This window comes from Pan troglodytes, chromosome 11 (genome assembly GCF_028858775.2).
Source record: "Pan troglodytes isolate AG18354 chromosome 11, NHGRI_mPanTro3-v2.0_pri, whole genome shotgun sequence".
In the NCBI taxonomy this organism is placed as follows: Eukaryota; Metazoa; Chordata; class Mammalia; order Primates; family Hominidae; genus Pan; species Pan troglodytes.
The window spans coordinates 16,413,097-16,432,129 of NC_072409.2; the positions used below are offsets into that span (position 1 = coordinate 16,413,097).

General features: G+C 39.4%; 1 protein-coding gene across 6 annotated transcripts in view; it reads left to right on the forward strand.

Moving 5' to 3' along the window:
* TTLL11 (tubulin tyrosine ligase like 11) overlaps positions 1 to 19,033 on the forward strand; it is a 278,099-nt gene that overhangs the window by 59,299 nt on the left and 199,767 nt on the right. For 3 of the 6 annotated variants that reach the window (XM_054658398.2, XM_016961590.4, XM_016961591.4), the window contains exon 3: positions 2,580 to 2,713. The exons of 2 other annotated variants lie outside the window; for them this stretch is intronic. In XM_054658398.2, coding sequence (XP_054514373.1) covers positions 2,580 to 2,713 — 134 coding nt within the window. Of the gene's footprint in view, positions 1 to 2,579; positions 2,714 to 8,029; positions 8,118 to 19,033 lie in introns of those variants that run through there. One more of the 6 variants, XM_054658400.2, reaches the window with a different exon arrangement.

The following is a 19,033-nucleotide window of genomic DNA, read 5'->3' on the forward strand; positions in this document are numbered from 1 at the left end:
GTGCTTCTTATGTTGGCCATTTTCAGTAGAAAACTGCCTGGAGACATGAAGGTAAACTTGGAAACACCTATTAGCTGGTGTGGGGCCTGATGATGCACATTACAGAAGGAGCCATTGCCGATATTAAATGAATATTGACTGAATTTGCTGGACATAGATTTTCACAAAACTTTTCTGGAGCACCCAGACTGCCCTCAAGTACCCACAGCTCTCTGTGTTGTGTGAGCCCTTCTGACCTGCTGAGGGATTTCGGAAGAGAACATTCCCCCGGCACAACGACTTTAAAGTGCAGAAAATACCACAACACTATTTGGTCAGGAGGCATCCTGTGGAGTAAGGTGCTGTATTACAGTTAGTTATGAAGGCTTTCAGTTCAATATGGTAACTAAAATGTTAGTAAACCTCAAGCAAAAGGATTCCAAAAAAGTTGAAGTTTTGCTTTGTTTACTTTGTGGTCAGCTCTAGTGTTTATAATGCAACAATTCTAATTTCGAGGGAGAATAAAAGGAAATAGCTGTGATTTTCCGGACTCCCTTCTTGGGAAGCTCAGAACAGTGTCCTCAGTGAGTTTTCTTGACTATTGAACAGTCCATGTTAGAGCACAGTTTATTAGTGCTTTTTAAGCTCCTTTATTTCTTACTTAATCCTTCCCTACATCCTTCTAAACAACAACTAAGACCTGGGCACTGACGTCTTGAAGCTGGGATCTTTAGATTTATTGCACTTTTTAATATGCTGATGTAAGCAAGAAGTTGGTTCTTAAAACTTTCGTTCCCAGATGTTTACCCTTTTCTTTCTGAACGTGGGAATTTAGAGGAAACTCATTCATTCTGACTGCCCATGTGGAATGTGTGATAATTTGGGCATGCCAAGCTGACATGGAACTTTGTATTTTCTATTAAAAATAGCTTTGCCAAGCACATTTCTAGTATCAGTAATGGAACTGTTTGGTCTCTTTCAGGGTAAAGGCCATTTGTAGCCACCATTTTTGGCAATGATATTTGTCTTAAGAAACAAGCATGATAGCCGGGTGCGGTGGCCATGTCTGTAATCCCAGCACTTTGGGAGGCCGAGGTGGGTGGATCACCTGAGGTCAGGAGTTCGAGACCAGCCTGGCCAACATGGTGAAACCCCTTCTCTACTAAAAATACAAAAATTTGCTGGGCATGGTGGTGCACACCTGTAATCCCAGCTACTCAGGAGGCTGAGGCAGGAGAATTGCTTGAACCTAGGAGGCGGCGGTTGCAGTAAGCCAAGATCGTGCCATTGCACTCCAGTCTAGGCAACAAGAGCGAAACTCTGCCTAAAAAGAAAAAGAAAAAGAAATAAGGATGATGCCAGGCATGGCGGCTTACACCTGTAATTCCAGGGCTTTGGGAGGCCAAGGCAGGTGGATGGCTTGAGCCTAGAAGTTCGAGACTAGCCTGGGCAATAGTGAGACCCTGTCTCTACAAAAATAAAAACAATACAAAAATTAGCCAGGCATGGTGGCACACACCTGTAGTCCCAGCTACTCGAGAGGCTGAGGTGGGAGGATCCCTTGAGCCTGGGAGGTGGAGGTTGCAATGAGCTGAGATCATGCCACTGCACTCCAGCCTGGGCATTAAAGCAAGGCTGTGTTTCAAAAAAAAAAAAAAAGAAAAAATGAAATAAACATGCTAAAATTGATAATAATTTTTACCTATTTGCTTAAAATTTGCTACGATATATAGTACTCAGTTTCTTCTCTTGTCAGAGTTACTAATGATGTTACAAGAAAAAAAATCCACCAACCTTTTTTTTTTTTTGAGACGGAGTCCTGCTCTGTTGCCCAGGCTGGAGTGCAGTGGCTCGATCTTGGCTCATTGCAAGCTCCGCCTCCCAGGTTCACGCCCCCACCATTCTTTTAATGTTTTATAGCAGTGAGACATTTCAATTCCCTCTGGGCAAATTAATGAGATAGGATCAATGTCAGTGTCAGTCCTTATAACTGAGGAACTCCTACAGATTGCATTTTTTCCCTTGAAGTATAAATTATGGTATTCTTTTTATTTCCTGTCCTTCATTCAAGGAGACAGATTTTATGCTGAAAGATGTGTATTTTCCTATTCCATGCCTTTAATACTCATGAAACAGTAAAAGAAATAAACTTAATTAAGCCTCTCATAATGTAACCAGAGTCCACTAGATGATATTCTCTAGGGTACAAGACGGAAGGAATCCCAGAAGCACGTAAGGTGGCCCCAAATTAAAGAAGGTATTAAATTTTAAGTGCAAGATATAAATGCTTCCCTATTCATTACCTAAGGGGGTGACAAAGAATAAAAGAATAAACTAGGTGAAAACTCATTCCTTCAAACTGATACTTCATTTTTATAAAGAGAAAAGAACACCCGTCCGTTACCTCAAGTTTTTCATTAACTCAGTAGTTCTTTCCAAACCATGAGTCACCGCTGTGGGGAACAACTCAGACCTTTTTTAAAAATCCTGCCTGAAAAAGAGAATATGTTGGGTGGGTGGTTTTAAAAGTCCCAAATAATGGCTGTTTTATAGCTAGTAGCCCACTGTTGTTAAAACCTCACAGCGTCTCTTCTCCCCAGGCATGACGGAGATGGTGCGTAAAATTACTCTGAGCAGAGCAGTGAGAACCATGCAGAATCTCTTTCCTGAGGAGTACAACTTCTACCCTCGCTCATGGATTCTGCCTGACGAGTTCCAGCTCTTTGTTGCTCAGGTAGATGGCACTCCGTCCCCATGACCCCTGAATTATATTATGGTTGCAACTGTGTCCTGGGTCCTGTGTGCTGGGAGCTGGGACAGGGGGTCCCAGGGAGCTGCGACTAAGGGAGCATCTTAACAGTACACAGTAGGTGTTGGCGGCTATCAAAACAGCTTGCAGAGTTGAACGAGTAGGGTGACAGGTAGGTAAACTGAAGAAACGGGTCTTGACACAAGGAGACAGCCCTAAGGCGGATATCAGCTGGATCATGGAGTCAGGACGCTGGGGAGCCAGGGAGCTGGAGCCGGAGCAGGTGGTTGGGCCCCCAGGTAGGATGGGGCCATTGGGGAAATCCTAGAGCCGTGGCCTCGCTGGCTTCCTGTGGCCTGAGATGTGGGAGGTCAGGCTCTGTTTAAAGGCCAGGGAGCAGGTCTGACAAACTCATGGGGAACCTTTTAAGTGTTTTGCTTTAGACTTGTTCCAGAATCAATTGTCAAGTGACCCATTCCATCTCGAAGCACCAGGTTTGAGCATGTGATACACTGGAGCCCTCACCACTGACTGTGAAGTGGAACTCAGAATTGCCATTTTTGTTAGCCTTTTAACAGTTTCATTTAGGATCCCTTCAAAGCCTTTGTGTACAAGTTTCACAGTCTGTCCCATAACTCTGGGGTAACTATACAACCAATGCCTGTCTAATTGTGATAAGGCTAACACCATTTACTGGTCCTGCTATGTTCCAGGCTTTGTGCTAGAAGTTTAACATATTTTATTTATTTTTATTTTTGTGTTTTTGAGACGGAGTGTTGCTCTGTTGCCTAGGCCAGAGTGCAGTGGTGCGATCTTGGCTTACTGCAGCTTCCGCCTCCTGGGTTCAAGCCATTCTCCTGACTCAGCCTTCTGAGTAGCTGGGACTACAGACGGGTGCCACCACACCAGCTTTTTTTTTTTTTTTTTTTTTGTATTTTTTGTATTTTTGGTAGAGATGGTGTTTCACCATGTTGGCCAGGCTGGTCTCGAACTCCTGACCTCAAGCGATCTGCCCGCCTCAGCCTCCCAAAGTGCTGGGATTATAGGCATGAGCCACCACGCCCAGCCCACATTATTTCTTTTAATCTTCACAGCAATCTTGTGAGGCTGGTTTTATTATTATCCCCATTTTATGGATGAGGAAACTGAGGCTTTGAAAAATTTAGCAACTTGCTTGAGAAGTAAGGTTTAAAACCTAGAGCTATTTCCAAGGCATATGCTTTCTATAGTCTATTTTATTGCCTCTGTATTGTTTTGGTTTTAATATTGAATTATAAAACTTGTAATAAAATTATCATTTACTAAACACAAAAACAGCTTGAAGTGATAATTTTTAAAGGAAGTTTTCTCTGAGATGGTGGTCACATGGGTTTATATACATTGCTTAAAATTCATCGAACTATTAACTTAAAATGGGTGCATTTAATTGGATGCAAACTATGCTTCAATAAAGTTAATTTTAAAAGATAACTCTCAGCTGTTCCTCATAATTACCCCCCCCCACAATGTCTCTCTTCTGTGGCTCTGCTCATGCTGTTGTTGCTATGTGGAATACCTTTCCTTCCCAGCTTTGCATCCAACTACAGTCATGAGTCACTTGACGGGCACACATTCTGAGAAAAGTGTCATTGGGTGATTTCATCATTGTGCCAACACCATAGAGTGTGCTTACACAAGCCTAGATGGTATAGGCTCCTACACATCCAGGCTATACGGTATAGCCTATCGCTCCTAGGATACAAACCTGTATAGCATGGTACTGGACTTAATATTGGTAAGTCTTTTTTGTATCTAAACATAGAAAGGGGAAAATACTGTATAAAAGTTGAAAAATGATACACCTATGTAGGATACTTCCCATGAATGGAGCTTGCAGGACTAGAAGTTGCTCTGGGTGAGTCTGTGAGTGAATGGTAAGGGAATGTGAAGGCCTAGGACATTATACTACTGCAGACTTCAGAAACACTGTACACTTAGGCTACACTAAATCTATTTTTAAAAAATTTTCTTCGATAAATTAGCCTTAGCTTACTGTAACTTTTTACTTTCTAAACTTTTTATTTTTTAAAAACCTTTTAGACTCTTTTGTAATAACACTTAGCTTAAAACACACACTGTACAGCTGTACAAAAGAAATTTCCTTATATTCTTATTCCCTAAGCCTTTTTCTATGTTTAAATGTTAAAATTATTTTTACTTTTAGAATTTTTTGTTAGAAAACCAAGACACAAACACATACCTTCGCCTAGGCCTACACGGGGTCAGGATCATCAATATCACTGTTTCCGCCTCCACTTCTTATCCCACTGGAAGGTCTTCAAGGAGCAGTAACATGTGTAGGGCTGTCATCTCCTATGATAACAGTGCTTTCTTCTGGAATACCTCCTGAAGAACCTGCCTGAGGCTATCCTACAGTCAACTTTTTTTTTTAGAAGTAGAAGGAGTACACTCTAAAATAACAATAAAAAGTATACTATAGTAAATACAGAAGCTAGTAACGTAGTAGTTTATTATCATTATCAAGTATTATGTACAGTGCATAATTGTATTATACTGCACTTTTATACAACTGGCAGTGCAGTAGGTTTGTTGACACCTGCAACACCACAAACATGAGTAATGCACTGTGCTACAAAACTAAGATCACTGATTTTTAAATCTTAAAACAAATTTCTTTCTAGGCACTGCTATGGATACATCTCAGGAATTTTTGTATATTACATTTTCATTATAATTCAGTTGAAAATGTTCTCTAATTTCCCTTGGGATTTCTCGTCTGCCCATGGGTTATGTAGAAATGTGTTGTTTACTTTTTAAGTCATTTGCGGACAAAAAAAGTATTTTTTGTATTGATTTCTAATTTAATTTTGTTGACATCAGAGAGTATATTCTGTATTATCTCAGTCTCTTTAAATTTGTTGAGAGTTTTCTAACGGCTTACACATTGTCCATCTTGATGAGTGTTTCATGGCCCTGGGAAATAATAAGTATTCTGGAGTTGTTGATGTAGCATCTTATAAGTGTCAATTAGGCCAAGTTGCTATTGGTGGTATTCACATCTTTTTTACTACTTTACTACTTACTTGTTCTATCAGTTACTAAGTTAGTGTTGAAATTTCCAGCTTTAATTTTGGATTGTCTGTTTCTCCTTTTAGTTCTGTCAGTGTTTTCTTCATGCATTTTGAAGCTCCGTTATTAGCTTGATGATTTGACTCCTTTATCAGTAACTTGTCCTGAAGTCTATTTTGTCTGATATTAATTTAGCACCTCCAGTTTTCTTTGGCTTAGTATTTGCATGGTATATATTTTTTACCATTATTTTACTTTTAACCTATCTGCATTTTTAAAGAGTGCTTGTTGTTGACAGCATGAAATTGAGTGTGGTCTTTTATTCAGTTTGACAGTCTCTGCCTTTTGATTTGTGTGTTTAGTCCAGTTAATCTTAATATGTAATACTAACTGTTGGATTCAAGTCTACCATCTTACTAATTCTTTTCTATTTATTCTGTTGGATTAATTGAATATTTTTAGTGTTTTATTTTATCTCTTCTTTAGGCTTATTAGCTATACTTCTTTTAAAAATCTTTTTAGTTTTCACCCTAGCCCTAGTATCTAGGGTTTACAATGCATCTTTAACTTACCACATTGGCCTTTAAGTATTACATACTTCAAGTAACATATTAGCGCCTTACAGCAGTATAGTTCCATTCCCGCCCTCATCCTTTGTGCTATCGTCATCTGTTTTACTTCTAACAATATTATAAACCACACAATACATTGTTATTATTTTTGCTCTGAAAACTCAATTATCCTATAAAGAAACTAAAAGATTAGTACATTTGTCTTTTATACTCACTCATGTATTTACTATTTCCAGCATTCTTCATTCCTTTGAATGGCTCTGGGATTCCATTTGGTATTATTTTCCTCTGGCCTCAAGAATTTGCTTCAACACATTTCTCACAGTGCACGTCTGCTGGTGACAAATTCCCTCAGCTTTCATTTGTCTGAAAATGTCTTTATTTTGCCTTCAGTTTTTAAACTGCTTTGAAATAATTTAAAACTTAACAAAAAAGTTGCAAAAATAGGACAGAGAGAGCATCCCAAATTCTTCATCTAACTTCCTCTAATGTTAACATCTTACACAGTGACTGAAACTAGGAAATTAACATTGATATAATATGAAATAACCTATGCTCTTTATTTGCATTTTGCCTGTTGTCCTACTAACGTCCTTTTTCTGGTATAGGATTCACTCCATGATCCCTCATTGCATTTAGTTGTCATTTCTCCCCAGTCTTCTCTAGGTTGTAATGGTTCCCTGGTCTTTGTCTTATGTGACCTTGACTCTTTTGAAGAGTACTTGTGATACAGTTTGGATCTGTGTCCCCACCAAATCTCATGTTGAATTGTAATTCCCCAGTGTTGGAGGTGAGGCCTGGTGGGAGGTGATTGGATCATGGGGACAGATTTCCCCCCTTGGTGTTGCATAGTGATAGAGTTCTCATGAGATCTGGTTGTTTAAAAGTGTGTAGCACCTCCCTCCTTTCTCTCTTGCTCCTGCGCCAGCAACCTAAGATGTGCCTGCTTTCCTTTTGCCTTCTGCCACAATTGAGAGTTTCCTGAAGCCTCCCCAGAAGCCAAGCAGGTGCCAGCATCATGCTTCCTGTACAGCCTGTGGAACTGTGATCCAATTAAACCTCTTTTCTTTATAAATTACCCAGTCTCAGGTATTTCTTTATAGCAGTGTGAGAACAGTCTAATACAACTGGCTAGTTATCTTTTTTTTTTTTTTTAGAATGAACTTACATTTGGATTTGTCTGATTTTTCTCATGTTAGATTCAGATTAGATATTTTTGGCAAGAACACCATGAAAGTGATGTTGCTAAGTACATGATGTCAAGATGTCTTATCCCTGGTGATGTTAACTTTGATCACTTAGTTAAAGTAGTGTCTGCTAGATTTCTCCACTATAAAGTTACTATTTTTTTCCTTTTTAATTACTAAGTGTCTAGTAAGGAGATATTTTGAGACTCTGCAGAGAGCCTAGTTGTCTTATACTTTTTAACAGACAGCTTTATTGAGATATAATCGACATAGAATAAACTACAGATATTTAGAATGTACAGTTTTATACATTTCATATATGTAAAAATCCGTGAAATCATCGCCACAATCAAGATAATGAACATATGCATCATGCTGAAATTTTTCCTCGTGTCCCTTGGTAATCCTTCTGTCCTTCCCTCCTTTTTTTGTTTTTGAGACGGAGTCTTGCTCTGTCACCCAGGCTGGAGTGCAGTGGCGTGATCTTGGCTCACTACAACCTCCATCTCCCAGGTTCAAGCAATTCTCCTGCCTCAGCCTCCTGAGTAGCTGAGATTACAGGTATGTGCCACCATGTCCAGCTAATTTTTGTATTTTTATTAGAGATGGGTTTCACCATGTTGGCCAGGCTGGTCTCCAACTCCTGACCTCAAGTGATCCGCCTGCCTCAGCCTCCCAAATTGTTGGGATTATAGACGTGAGCCACCGCGCCCAGCCCCTCCTTCGCTTCTTCCCTCTTTTCCTCCTCTCCTATCATCAGGCAACAGTGGATCCACTTTCTGTCAAGATAACTTTGCACTTTGTAGAATTTTATGTAAATGGCATTATGTAACAGGCACTCCTTTTTCGGGGGAGATCTGGCTTCTTTCAGTTATTTTGAGATTCATCCATATTTGTAGTATGTATCAATACTTCATTGCCAAGGAGTATTCTATTGAATGTTTATACCACAGTTCGCTTAGACCTTCACCTGCTGCTGGACATTTGGGTTGATTCCAGTTTTACGGCTGTTACAAATACACTATGAACACCTGTGTGTAAGTCTTTGCGTGGACATATTTTCATTCTTCCTGGGTGAATGCTTAAAAATTGAATTGCTGGATAGTATAGTAGGTGCATATTAAATTTTAAAGAAAGTATTGTCTTCCAAAGTAGTTGTGTCATTTTATCATTTTATAGTCCCATCAACAATGTATGAACATTCCAATTCCTCCATATCTTTGCCAGAATTTGGTAATGGTCAGTCTATTTATTTATTTACTTTAGAGTGGGTCTTGCTCTGTCCCGCAGGATGGAGTGCAGTGGCCCGATCACAGCTCACTGCAGCCTCCATCTCCCAGGCTCAAGCAATCCTCCCAAGTAGCTGGAACTACAGGCACAGGCCACCACACCTGGCTAATTTTTGTATTTTTTGTAAAGACAGGGTTTCACCATGTTTCCCAGGCTGGTCTTGAACTCCTGAGCTCAAGCGATCCACCTGCCTCGACCTCCAAAAGTGCTGGGATTACAGGCGTGAGCCACTGCTCCTGTCTGTCACCTTACAGGGCCAGTGGTCAGTCTTTTTAATTTTAGCCATTCTAATAGGTATGTAGTGACCTGTCATCAGTTGTATTTTGCACTTCCTAAAGACTAATGATGTGGAGCTTTCTTTTCATGTGCTTGTTTGCCATCCAGATATATTTTTTGATGAAATGTCTGTTCACATGTTTTGCCTATTTTTTTTAACTGGGTTGTTTATTTTTATTATTGAGCTTTGAGAGTTTTTATATATTTTGAATACAGGTGTTTATGAGATATACCAATTGTAAATATTTTCTTCCAGTCTGTGCCTTTTTTATTTTTTAATTTTTAATATTTGTGTCTACATAGTAGGTACATATACTTATGGGGTACGTGAGATGTCTTCTCATTCTCTTATTATCCTTTGAAAAGCAAGTTTTTAATTTTGACAAAGTCCAATTTATCAATTTTTTTAAATAGATCATGCTTTTTGTGTCATATATAGGAATTTATATCTAACCCAAGCTCACAAAGATATTCTCCTATGTTTTTGTCTAAAAGTTCTATAGTTTTAGCTTTTGAATTTAGGTCTGTGATTCATTTTGAGTTAATTTTTGTATATGGTGTAAGGTATGGATTGAAGTTCACTTTTTTGCATATGAATATCCAGTTGTTCCAGAAACATTTGATCAGAACACTAATCTTTCTCTTCCAAATTGCCTTTGCACCAGTGTCAAAAACAGTTATCCAAATATGTGTAGGTATATTTCTGAATTCTGTATTCTGTGTCTTTGATCTATTTGTCTCTCTTTCTGCCAAAACCTCACTGTTTTGATATAGCTTTATAAGCCTTGAAATCAGGTAGTGTAAGCTCTCCAACTTTGTTCATCTTTTTCAAAGTTGTTTTGGCTATTGTAGTCTTTGATCAGCCATATGAAATATAGAATCAGTTTGTCAATGTCTACAAAAAAGCCCACTGGGATTTTGAATGGAATTGTGTTGAATCTATATATCACTTTGAGTAGAATCAACATCTTAACAATGAGTCTTCTGACCCATCGACATGGTGTATCTTTCCTTTTATTTAGGTCTTTAATTTCTTTCAACAGTGTTTTTTAGTTTTTAGTATACAAATATTTCACATCTTTTGTCACAATTTTCCCTTATGATTTCCAATTTTTGATATATTGGCAGTGTTTTATTTTTAAACTTCCATTTCTAATTGTTCATTGTATGTAAAAATAAAATTGATTTTTGTGTATTGGTGTTGTATCCTGCAACCTTGTTAAACTTATTTAACAGTTCTAGTAGCTTATTTTGTACTTCCATTGGATTTTCTGTATGGACTATTACATCCTCTGAGAATTGAATGGTGTTGTCTTACTTTATAATTAGCCCTTTATTTCTTTTTCTTGCCTTATGGCACTGGCTAGAACCTCCAAATAATGTTAAGTAGAAGTGGTGTGAACAGATGTCTGGGACTTTTTCCTGATCTTAGGGGTTATGGATTTCGTCTTTCATCCTTAAGTATTGTTGTTAGTTGTAGGTTTCTTGTAGATGTTCTTTATTAGATTGATGAAGTTTCCTTTTATTTCTTGTTTCCATGGATTTTGTTTGTTTTTAATTAGGAATGGATGTAGGATTTTGTCACTCTTTTTTTTTTCCCTGTGTCTACTGAGATGATCATATGGATCTTCTTTTTTAGCTTGTTAATGTGGTTGAGTTACATTGATTGATTTTTAAATATTAAACAAACCCTGTATCCCTAAGACAAACTCCACTTAGTCATAACATATTATCCTTTTTATATATTGTGGAATTTTGATTTACTAAAATGTTCTTTATTTGCATCTATATTCATGAGGGATATTGGTTTGCCTTTTTCTTTTTATTTTTTTTAATGTCTTTGGTTCGTTATCAGGATAATGCTGGCCACACAGAATGAATTGTAAAATATTTTCTACTTTTAAATTTTCTAGAAGAGTTTTTTCAGAGTTGGTATTATTTCTTTAAATGTTTGGTAAAATTCACTAGGGAAGTCATGTGAGCTTGGTATTTTCTTTATGGGAAACTTTTAACTACAAATTCAATTTCTTTGATAGATATAGGCTGTTCATATTATCTATTTCTTCTTGAATGAGCTTTAATAGTTTGTTTTCAAGAAATTTGTCTACTTTTTCTAAGTTTTCACTTTTATTGGTGTAAAATGATTCATAATGTTACCTTTAATAATCTGCCTTTACCTTTATTAATGATACCTCTCAGTCCTAACATTTGTAATCTGTGTTTTTTGTTTTTCTTTTTTTCCCTCTGATCAGTCTGTTTAGAAGTTTTCAGTTTTATTGATTTCCTTTGTTGGCATAATAGCTATAGTTGTTTTGTTTTTAGTGGTTTCTTTAAAATTTATGGTATACATTTTTGAGTTATCACAATCTACCTTCAAGTTATATAGTACTATTTTATTTATAGTATGAGAACCTTATAACACTCATAGTACTTCCATTTTCCCACACCTAGCTTTTATGCTGTTGTTTTTATACATTCTACTTTTATACTTATTATAAACTCCAGACTACATTGTTATCATTTTTGTTTTAACAATCAACTCTATCTTAAAGAGATTTAAATAACAAGAGGAAATAATTTTAAATATTTACTCATGTATTTACCATTTCCAGTGTTCTGTTTTTTTTTTGTGTAGATTCACATTTCTGTCAGGTATCATTTTTCTTTTGTGTAAATAACTTTCTGTAGCATTTCATGCAGTGAGGGTCTTTTGGTGATGAATTCTCTCAACTTTTATATTTCTTGAAATTTATTTTGCCTTTGGTTTTGGATGATATTTTCTCTAGGTATAGAATTCTAGGTTGACATTTTGTTTTTCTTTCAGCACTTTTAATATATTGCTCTTGTCTTCTTGCTCATATTGTTTCTGAAAAGAAATCTGTTTTCTTCCTTATTTTTGATCTTCTTTATATAACATATTCTTTTTCTCTTGCTGCTTTTAATATTTTTTCTTTATCATTGGTTTTGAACAATTTGATTATGATGTGTCTTGATGTAATTTTCTTTCATATTTCTCATGTTAAAGCTCATGTTTCTCATTGAGCTTTTGGATCTGTGGGTTTATAGTTTTAATAAAATTTGGAAAATATTTGCCCATTATTTCTTCAGATTTTTTTTCTATGCCTCTTCACTTCTACTTCACTCTAATTACATACATATTAGTCCATCTGAAGTTGTCCCACAGTTCACTGATGTTCTGTTCATTTAAAAAAATCATTCTGTTTCATTTTGGAGAGTTTCTGTTGTTTTGTCTTCACATTCACTCATTTTTTTCATTATTGTCGAATAATCCCATTCAATCTCTTATCTCACATATTGTAGTTTTTATTTCTAAACATGAGAGTTGAGTCTTTTTAAATATCTTCCATATTTCTACTTAACTTTTTGAACATATGGAATGCATTATAATCACTCTCGTAATGTCACTGTCTCCTAATTCTAACTCTGTCCATTCTGAGTTGGTTTTGATTTTTCTCTTCATTGTGGCCCATATCACGATGTTTTTTTTCATGTCTGGGAGTTTCTAGCTGGGTGACAGATATAGTGAATCTTACCTTATTTGGATGTTGGATATTTCCATATTCCTGCACATATTCTTGAACTTTGTTGTAAGATCCAGTTCAATTACTTGGAAATAGATTTCAGGTCTATTTCAAGATTTTCAAGATTTGTTAGGCAGGACTGGAGTGGTACTCAGTCTAAGGCTTACTATTCCTCACTACTCAAGCAACAGTCTTATGTGTGCTCTACCCAGTGCTCCATGAATCATGTTTTCTAGTCTGGCTGGTGAGAAAGACACTACTCCTAGCTCTGTGTGAACAGCAGGCACTGCTACCTCTGCTTTTTTGGGGGTGTTTTTCAGGTAGTTTGGCCTTGGGTAGTTTCCTCACGTGCATGCTGATCTGTACCTAGCAAAACATTTAAGGAAGACACTCCAGAGTTCTCTGTACAAAAGTGTCCTTCCCAGTACTCTGTCCTGAGAACCCTGGCTATCTCAGTCTTCCCTGACTCACAGTTCCATTTTCTCAACTCAGGGCGTCCACTGGGCTTCACCAAGGTCCTACTGCCCCCGCACTCTGCACTGCAGCCTGGAATCTTTCTCAAGGCAGTAATCTGAGGCAATCCTAGGGTTCACATCATTCAATTCCTATCTCTCAGGAATCACTGTCCTTTGTTGCTTCATATCCAGGTCTTCAAAACTGTTGTTTAACATATTTTGTCTACTTTTTGGTTGCTCGAGCGATGCGGGGCAAGAGTCAATCTAGTTTCTGTTATTACACTTTGGCTGAAAGTGGAAGTTCTCTAAAAGAATGACTACATAACAATAACAATAGCAACATTTGCTGAGTGTTTTTATCTAGATTACTGTTTTAGGAAGTTTGGGCTGCTATAATTGAATATCATAAACTGGGTGACGAATAACAAACATTTCTTTCTCACAGTTTCGAAGGCTGGAAATCCAAGATCAGCATGCCAGCATGGTTGGGTTCTGGTGAGGGCCCTCTTCCTGGTTTATAGCTGGTCACCTTCTCATTGTTTGCCTACCTGGTAGAGAGAAAGGACTAGCTGCCTTCCTCCTCTTATAAGGACACTAGTCCCATCGTGTGGGGTCCACCTCCATGCTCTAATTGCCCTCCAAAGAGCCTACCTCTTAAAACCATCCCCTTGGGGGTTAGGGTTTCAATATCTGAATGCAGAGGTGGGGTGGGAACACAAGCATATAGCCCATAACAATTACCTAATTTAAAATTCTTTAGCAACCCTCGCAGGATTCTTCTATTATTCATAGGAGAGGAAACTGAAGTACAGAGAGGTTAAGTCATTTGGCAGGGTTAACACAGTTTGGAAGACTGGCTTCAGTGCCAGTACTTTTCCCTTCTGTGTAATAATGTGGGAGGATATTTAAATAGAAGTGTGTATAAGGTACAGAAATGTTCCAGAGAAAAGGAGTAAAACTTTGCTCGTGATGGGGAGCAGGGATGGACAGGGCTGAGGGTAAATGGAATAGAGGGAGAGAGAAAGCTTCCTGAGTAGAGGTGACACCTGACCTGATTTTGTATAATGAGTTTACCTGGCAGACCAGCCACAGAAGAGCATTCTACCTAAAAACAATAGCTTGTGCAAAGGTACAAAGTCATGAAATAGTATGGCATTTTGTAATGATGAGCAGTGTGGAGTCACTAAAGTTTAAGAGAAAAGGATTTAGGGCAGGCATGGCGGCTCACAGCTTGTATTAGTTTGTTTTCATGCTGCTGATAAAGACATACCTGGGACTGGGTAATTTATGAAGAAAAAGAGGTTTAATGGACTCACAGTTCCACATGGCTGGGGACGCCTCACAATCATGGCAGAAGGCGAAAGGCACATCTTATATGGTGACAGGCAAGAGAGACTATGAGAACCAAGTGAAAAGGGAAACCCCTTATAAAACAGACAGATCTTGTGAGACTTATTCACTACCATGAGAACAGTATGGGGGAAACTGCCCCCATGATTCAGTTATCTCCCACTGGGTCCCTCCTACAACACATGGGAATTATGGGAGCTACAATTCAAGATAAGATTTGGGTGGGGACACAGCCAAACCATATCATGCCTATAATCCCAGCACTCTGGGAGGCTGAGGCGGGCAGATTGCTTGAGTCCAGGAGTTCGAGACCAGCCTGGGCAACATGACGAAACCCTGTCTCTACTAAAAATATGAACGATTTACCGGGTGTGTTGGTGTGTGTCTGTAGTCCCACCTACTCGGGAGGCTGATGTGGGAGAATCACGTGAGCCCAGGAGGTCGAGGCTGCAGTGGGCCAAGATCATGCCACTGCATTCCAGTCTGGGCAAACAGAGTGAAACCTTGTCTCAAAAAAATAATAAAAATAAATGAAAAGGATCTGACCCTAGATGAGATTTGAGAAGGAGAGGGTAGATCACAGAGGGTCTTGAATGCCAAGGTAAAGCGCTTATCAAGGGGAAGCCATGCAGGGGTTTTAAGTGCAGAGGAGAGAGGTATATTATCAAGTTTTAGTATTAGAAAGGTGGTCTGTTGGAGAGGATAGCGTAGATTGGGAGGGAAGAGAAATGAGACCTATTAGAAAGACTGTTCTATTCATCTAGGCAGAAGAGATGCTGAAGGTTGTATGGAGACTCAGGCAGGAATCTTAGGCAGAGAAAGATCAGAGGTGAGGAATATTTGGAAGTTGGCATCAATGGGATTTGGAGACTGATAGAATTGAGGGTGAAGAAGAAGGCAGACTTGGTGCTTTCAGGAGTCTGCTGGGTCACCATTTGCCAAGATGGGAAACCCAAGAGGAGGAGCGGGTTTAGTGGAGAAGAAGGAAAGTTAACTCCTTGGAGATGGCAAGTGTTTGTTGCTCAAGTATTGACTGCCTGATTTTAGCTGTTTGGGGAGTCTCTTTTCTCAGCAGTAAAACAGGGAGACTGAGTTAGGTGACTGCTCTGGTCTTCCCGCTTTAGCGTTCTAAGCCCTGAAGTTTCAAAGCCCATTTGATTGATGCTGAAAGTCCTCAGGACTGGATAGTTCTCTAATATAAAGGAGGATTTCTTTGTCCACATAGTGGAGTCAATTTAAAAACTGCTAGTTTAGGGCCTGGCACATACAGAATAAGACTCTGAAAACCCCACAGTAGTCATTTGCTGGAGCGCCCTGGCACCATCATCTCTTCCTTACAGGATCTTGGTTCCCTCTCCTCGACTCAGTCCCATTTCTTCATCTCTTGAATGTGAAAGCGATCCTAGCCTTAGAGCAAGTGAGCATCCAGTGAGTCTGTGATGATGAAATGCAATGAATGCCATGTCTCCTGCTTCTGAAGCAAAGCATCACATTTCATCGCATGTGATGATGAAACACTTCATTAGCTGCAAACCTGATTTTTTAAGAATATGGCATTATTACTGGCCGGGCACAGTGGCTCATGCCTGTAATCCCAGCACTTTGGGAGGCCGAGGCGGGCAGATCATGAAGTCAGGAGATTGAGACCACCCTGGCTAACACGGTGAAACCTCGTCTCTACTAAAAGTACAAAAAGTTAGCCAGGCGTGGTGGTGGGCACCTGTAGTCCCAGCTACTCGGGAGGCTGAGGCAGGAGAATGATGTGAACCCAGGAGGTAGAGCTTGCAGTGAGTGGAGATTGCGCCACTGCACTCCAGCCTGGGCAACAGTGCAAGACTCTGTCTAAAAAAAAAAAAAAAAAAAGAAAAAGAAAAAAGTGGCATTATTATTTTAGTAGCTCCTTTGTTTTAATACAATGCATTGATAGTAAAAATTCAATTAGTATAGGCATGTGAAAGTAAAAAGTAGAAAAAAGTCCCCACTCTTCAGAAATTGCTTTTGTTTAGTGTGTATCCTTTCAACCTTTTCCTGTGTATAAACAAATATAGCTATAACACACAGAGCTGTTTTTTCTTTAAAAAGGCTTCTTTTTTCTTTAAAAACATGGGATTATACTATCCATTCTTTTCTTTAGCCTTCATTTTCTCCCATTGAATGTGCGTAGGACATCTCGCCATGCCAGTGCTGCATAGATGCATTATGACTTTAAAAATCCTCACCCTGTTGGCTGGGCACGGTGGCTCACGCCTGTAATCCCAGCACTTTGGAAGGCCAAGACAGGCAGATCACGAGGTCAGGAGTTCGAGACCAGCCTAGCCAACATGGTGAAACCCCTTCTGTACTAAAAATACAAAAATTAGCTGGGCATGGTGGTGGGTGCCTGTAATCCCAGCTACTCGGGAGGCTGAGGCAGGAGAATTGTTTGAAACAGGAAGACGGAGGTTGCAGTAAGCCAAGATCGCGCCTCTGCACTCCAGTCTGGGTAATGTGGGTCTCAAAAAAAAAAAAAAAAGCCTCACCCTGTTGTTGATGAACATTGAGATATTCTCATATTTTTTGCTTCAACAAATGATGCTGAAGGGAATATCCTCGCACAGGTATCTTTATACACCTGTGCCAGCATCTCCTTTGGATAGATATCTCAAAGTGGAATTGACATACTAAAGAATATAATGCATTGACGTTTTTGACGGGTGAAAGCCAAACACGGGGCTTTATTAGAGGTAGTGCACTTAATCCTGAGGGTAAAACAATGTCCTGACAGTGCCTCAGAAGTGAGGTCTCAGAGGTGTGTGCATGCAGGGGCTTTGCTTTGTGGTTCCTGGCAACAACAGGAAGAAGTGTGAGTTTCTGTAAAACAACTGAAAACCTGACACTTTGTAGGTTACTTCTTACATTAATTAGGATTAAGTTTATTTCATTAAAGAAAGAGGGAGACCCACGTTACCCTGCTCTTCATTTGCAAAACCGGTACTCAAATGTGATCAGCAGGTGGCACCAGGCGGAAGCGAGTGGGATTCTCAGTGAAAATTTTTGTGAAGAGTCGAGGCGGATGCAGCCTTTCCAATTTTAGCAGATGGCCAATAAAAAAATTCCTTAGAGTTTATTTTGCATATGGTCTTCCATCTGGGTATTTGAGAAAAGTACAGTTTTGTTATCAAAACAGTATTTATTATGGTGAAAGAGTTTGTATTTCTCAGCAGAAGAATTTTTCACTGAATATAGCCAAAAACCTGTTCAATAATGTTTTGCAGTTTCTTGGAGGGAAGCAGCAAGCATGAGATTCTTCCATTTTCCTCTCCAGTTACCATCCCAAGTTAGTGTTTATTGATTCAGCTCCTCAAGGCTGAATGAAGTGCATTATTTGCAAAAACCCCCAGAGAACAACGTCCTCCGCTGGGTGTAGGAACCAGGAAAATGTGGCATTATAAGTGGGTCAGAGTCCAGGCAGAAAGAAAACTTGCAGTGTGAAGTGTATATTCTTTGTCCTGATTCCACATTTATCAAATAACCTTCCGGTAAATCTATTAGTCACATCATTTTCCTTCCTGTAGACAATGTGCTGATTTGACTGACTTTGGGTAACCCGATGGCTTATCAAAAAGATGCAGTTTAAACTCCTGCGCACGCCTTATAGAGCCCTTGCCAACCTCGGCAGCTACGCTTGTCCCCATTTCTGAACTCTTCCTCCTGGGTCCTTCCATATTTAACCTTTTATTAGATACTCAATGGCATCAAGACCTCTCTTACCTCTGACTGCCTTTCTTTTTGCCTGGAGCACCTATCTTCTTTCTTTGCACCCCACTGCCACTTCCAAGCTGCTGCTTTTCACCTGACAATTTTGTTAGTTTTTCAGACCCCCTGCTTAGCTTTAACTTTCTCTATAAAGCCTACTCTGCCCCCGACGTCTGGAGCAAGTTCTCCACAACACCTTGTTGTTTTTCTTTTCATGGTACTTATGCTAATTACACTGTCTAGTGACTACCTGTTTAATTACCTCTCCCTCCTACTGTAAGTTCCACAAGGCAGTGACCAGATGGGTTTCATTCATCATTATCTCCCCAGTGCCTATCACAGTGCCTGGCACACAGTAGGAACTCAAATATATTTGGCAAATTGAGTTACAAATTAATATACATATGCTGTGGTTTACTTTCTTTCTTTTTTTTTTTTTTTTGTCTCTTTTGAGTTTAGTCATCAAAAGTTAGCCTCTTTGAGGCCAGGGGTATCTGCAGGACCCAGCCTGTCACTTCACAAGAGGGTGGGCCAGGCTCGGAGCATGAGAAACTTACCAAAGTGATGCCGTCCAGTGAGAGCGCCAGGTGGCCACCAGCCAGCCTTTCCCTGGTGATGACCCAACCTTCAGCCACACACATCGCCCTCACACGTCTGCAGTAAGCCTGGGAAGTAACATGGAGAATGCAGTGTCTCCTGCTTCTGAAGCACGGCATCCCTGGAGGCTGATGCAGTGGCCCTGGGTTCTGGCGCATAACTAGTAAGGGAGTAAAGACGGAAGTGAGGGGACTCCAGCTGTCAGAAGAAGGCAGATGGTTCAAAGCGGCTG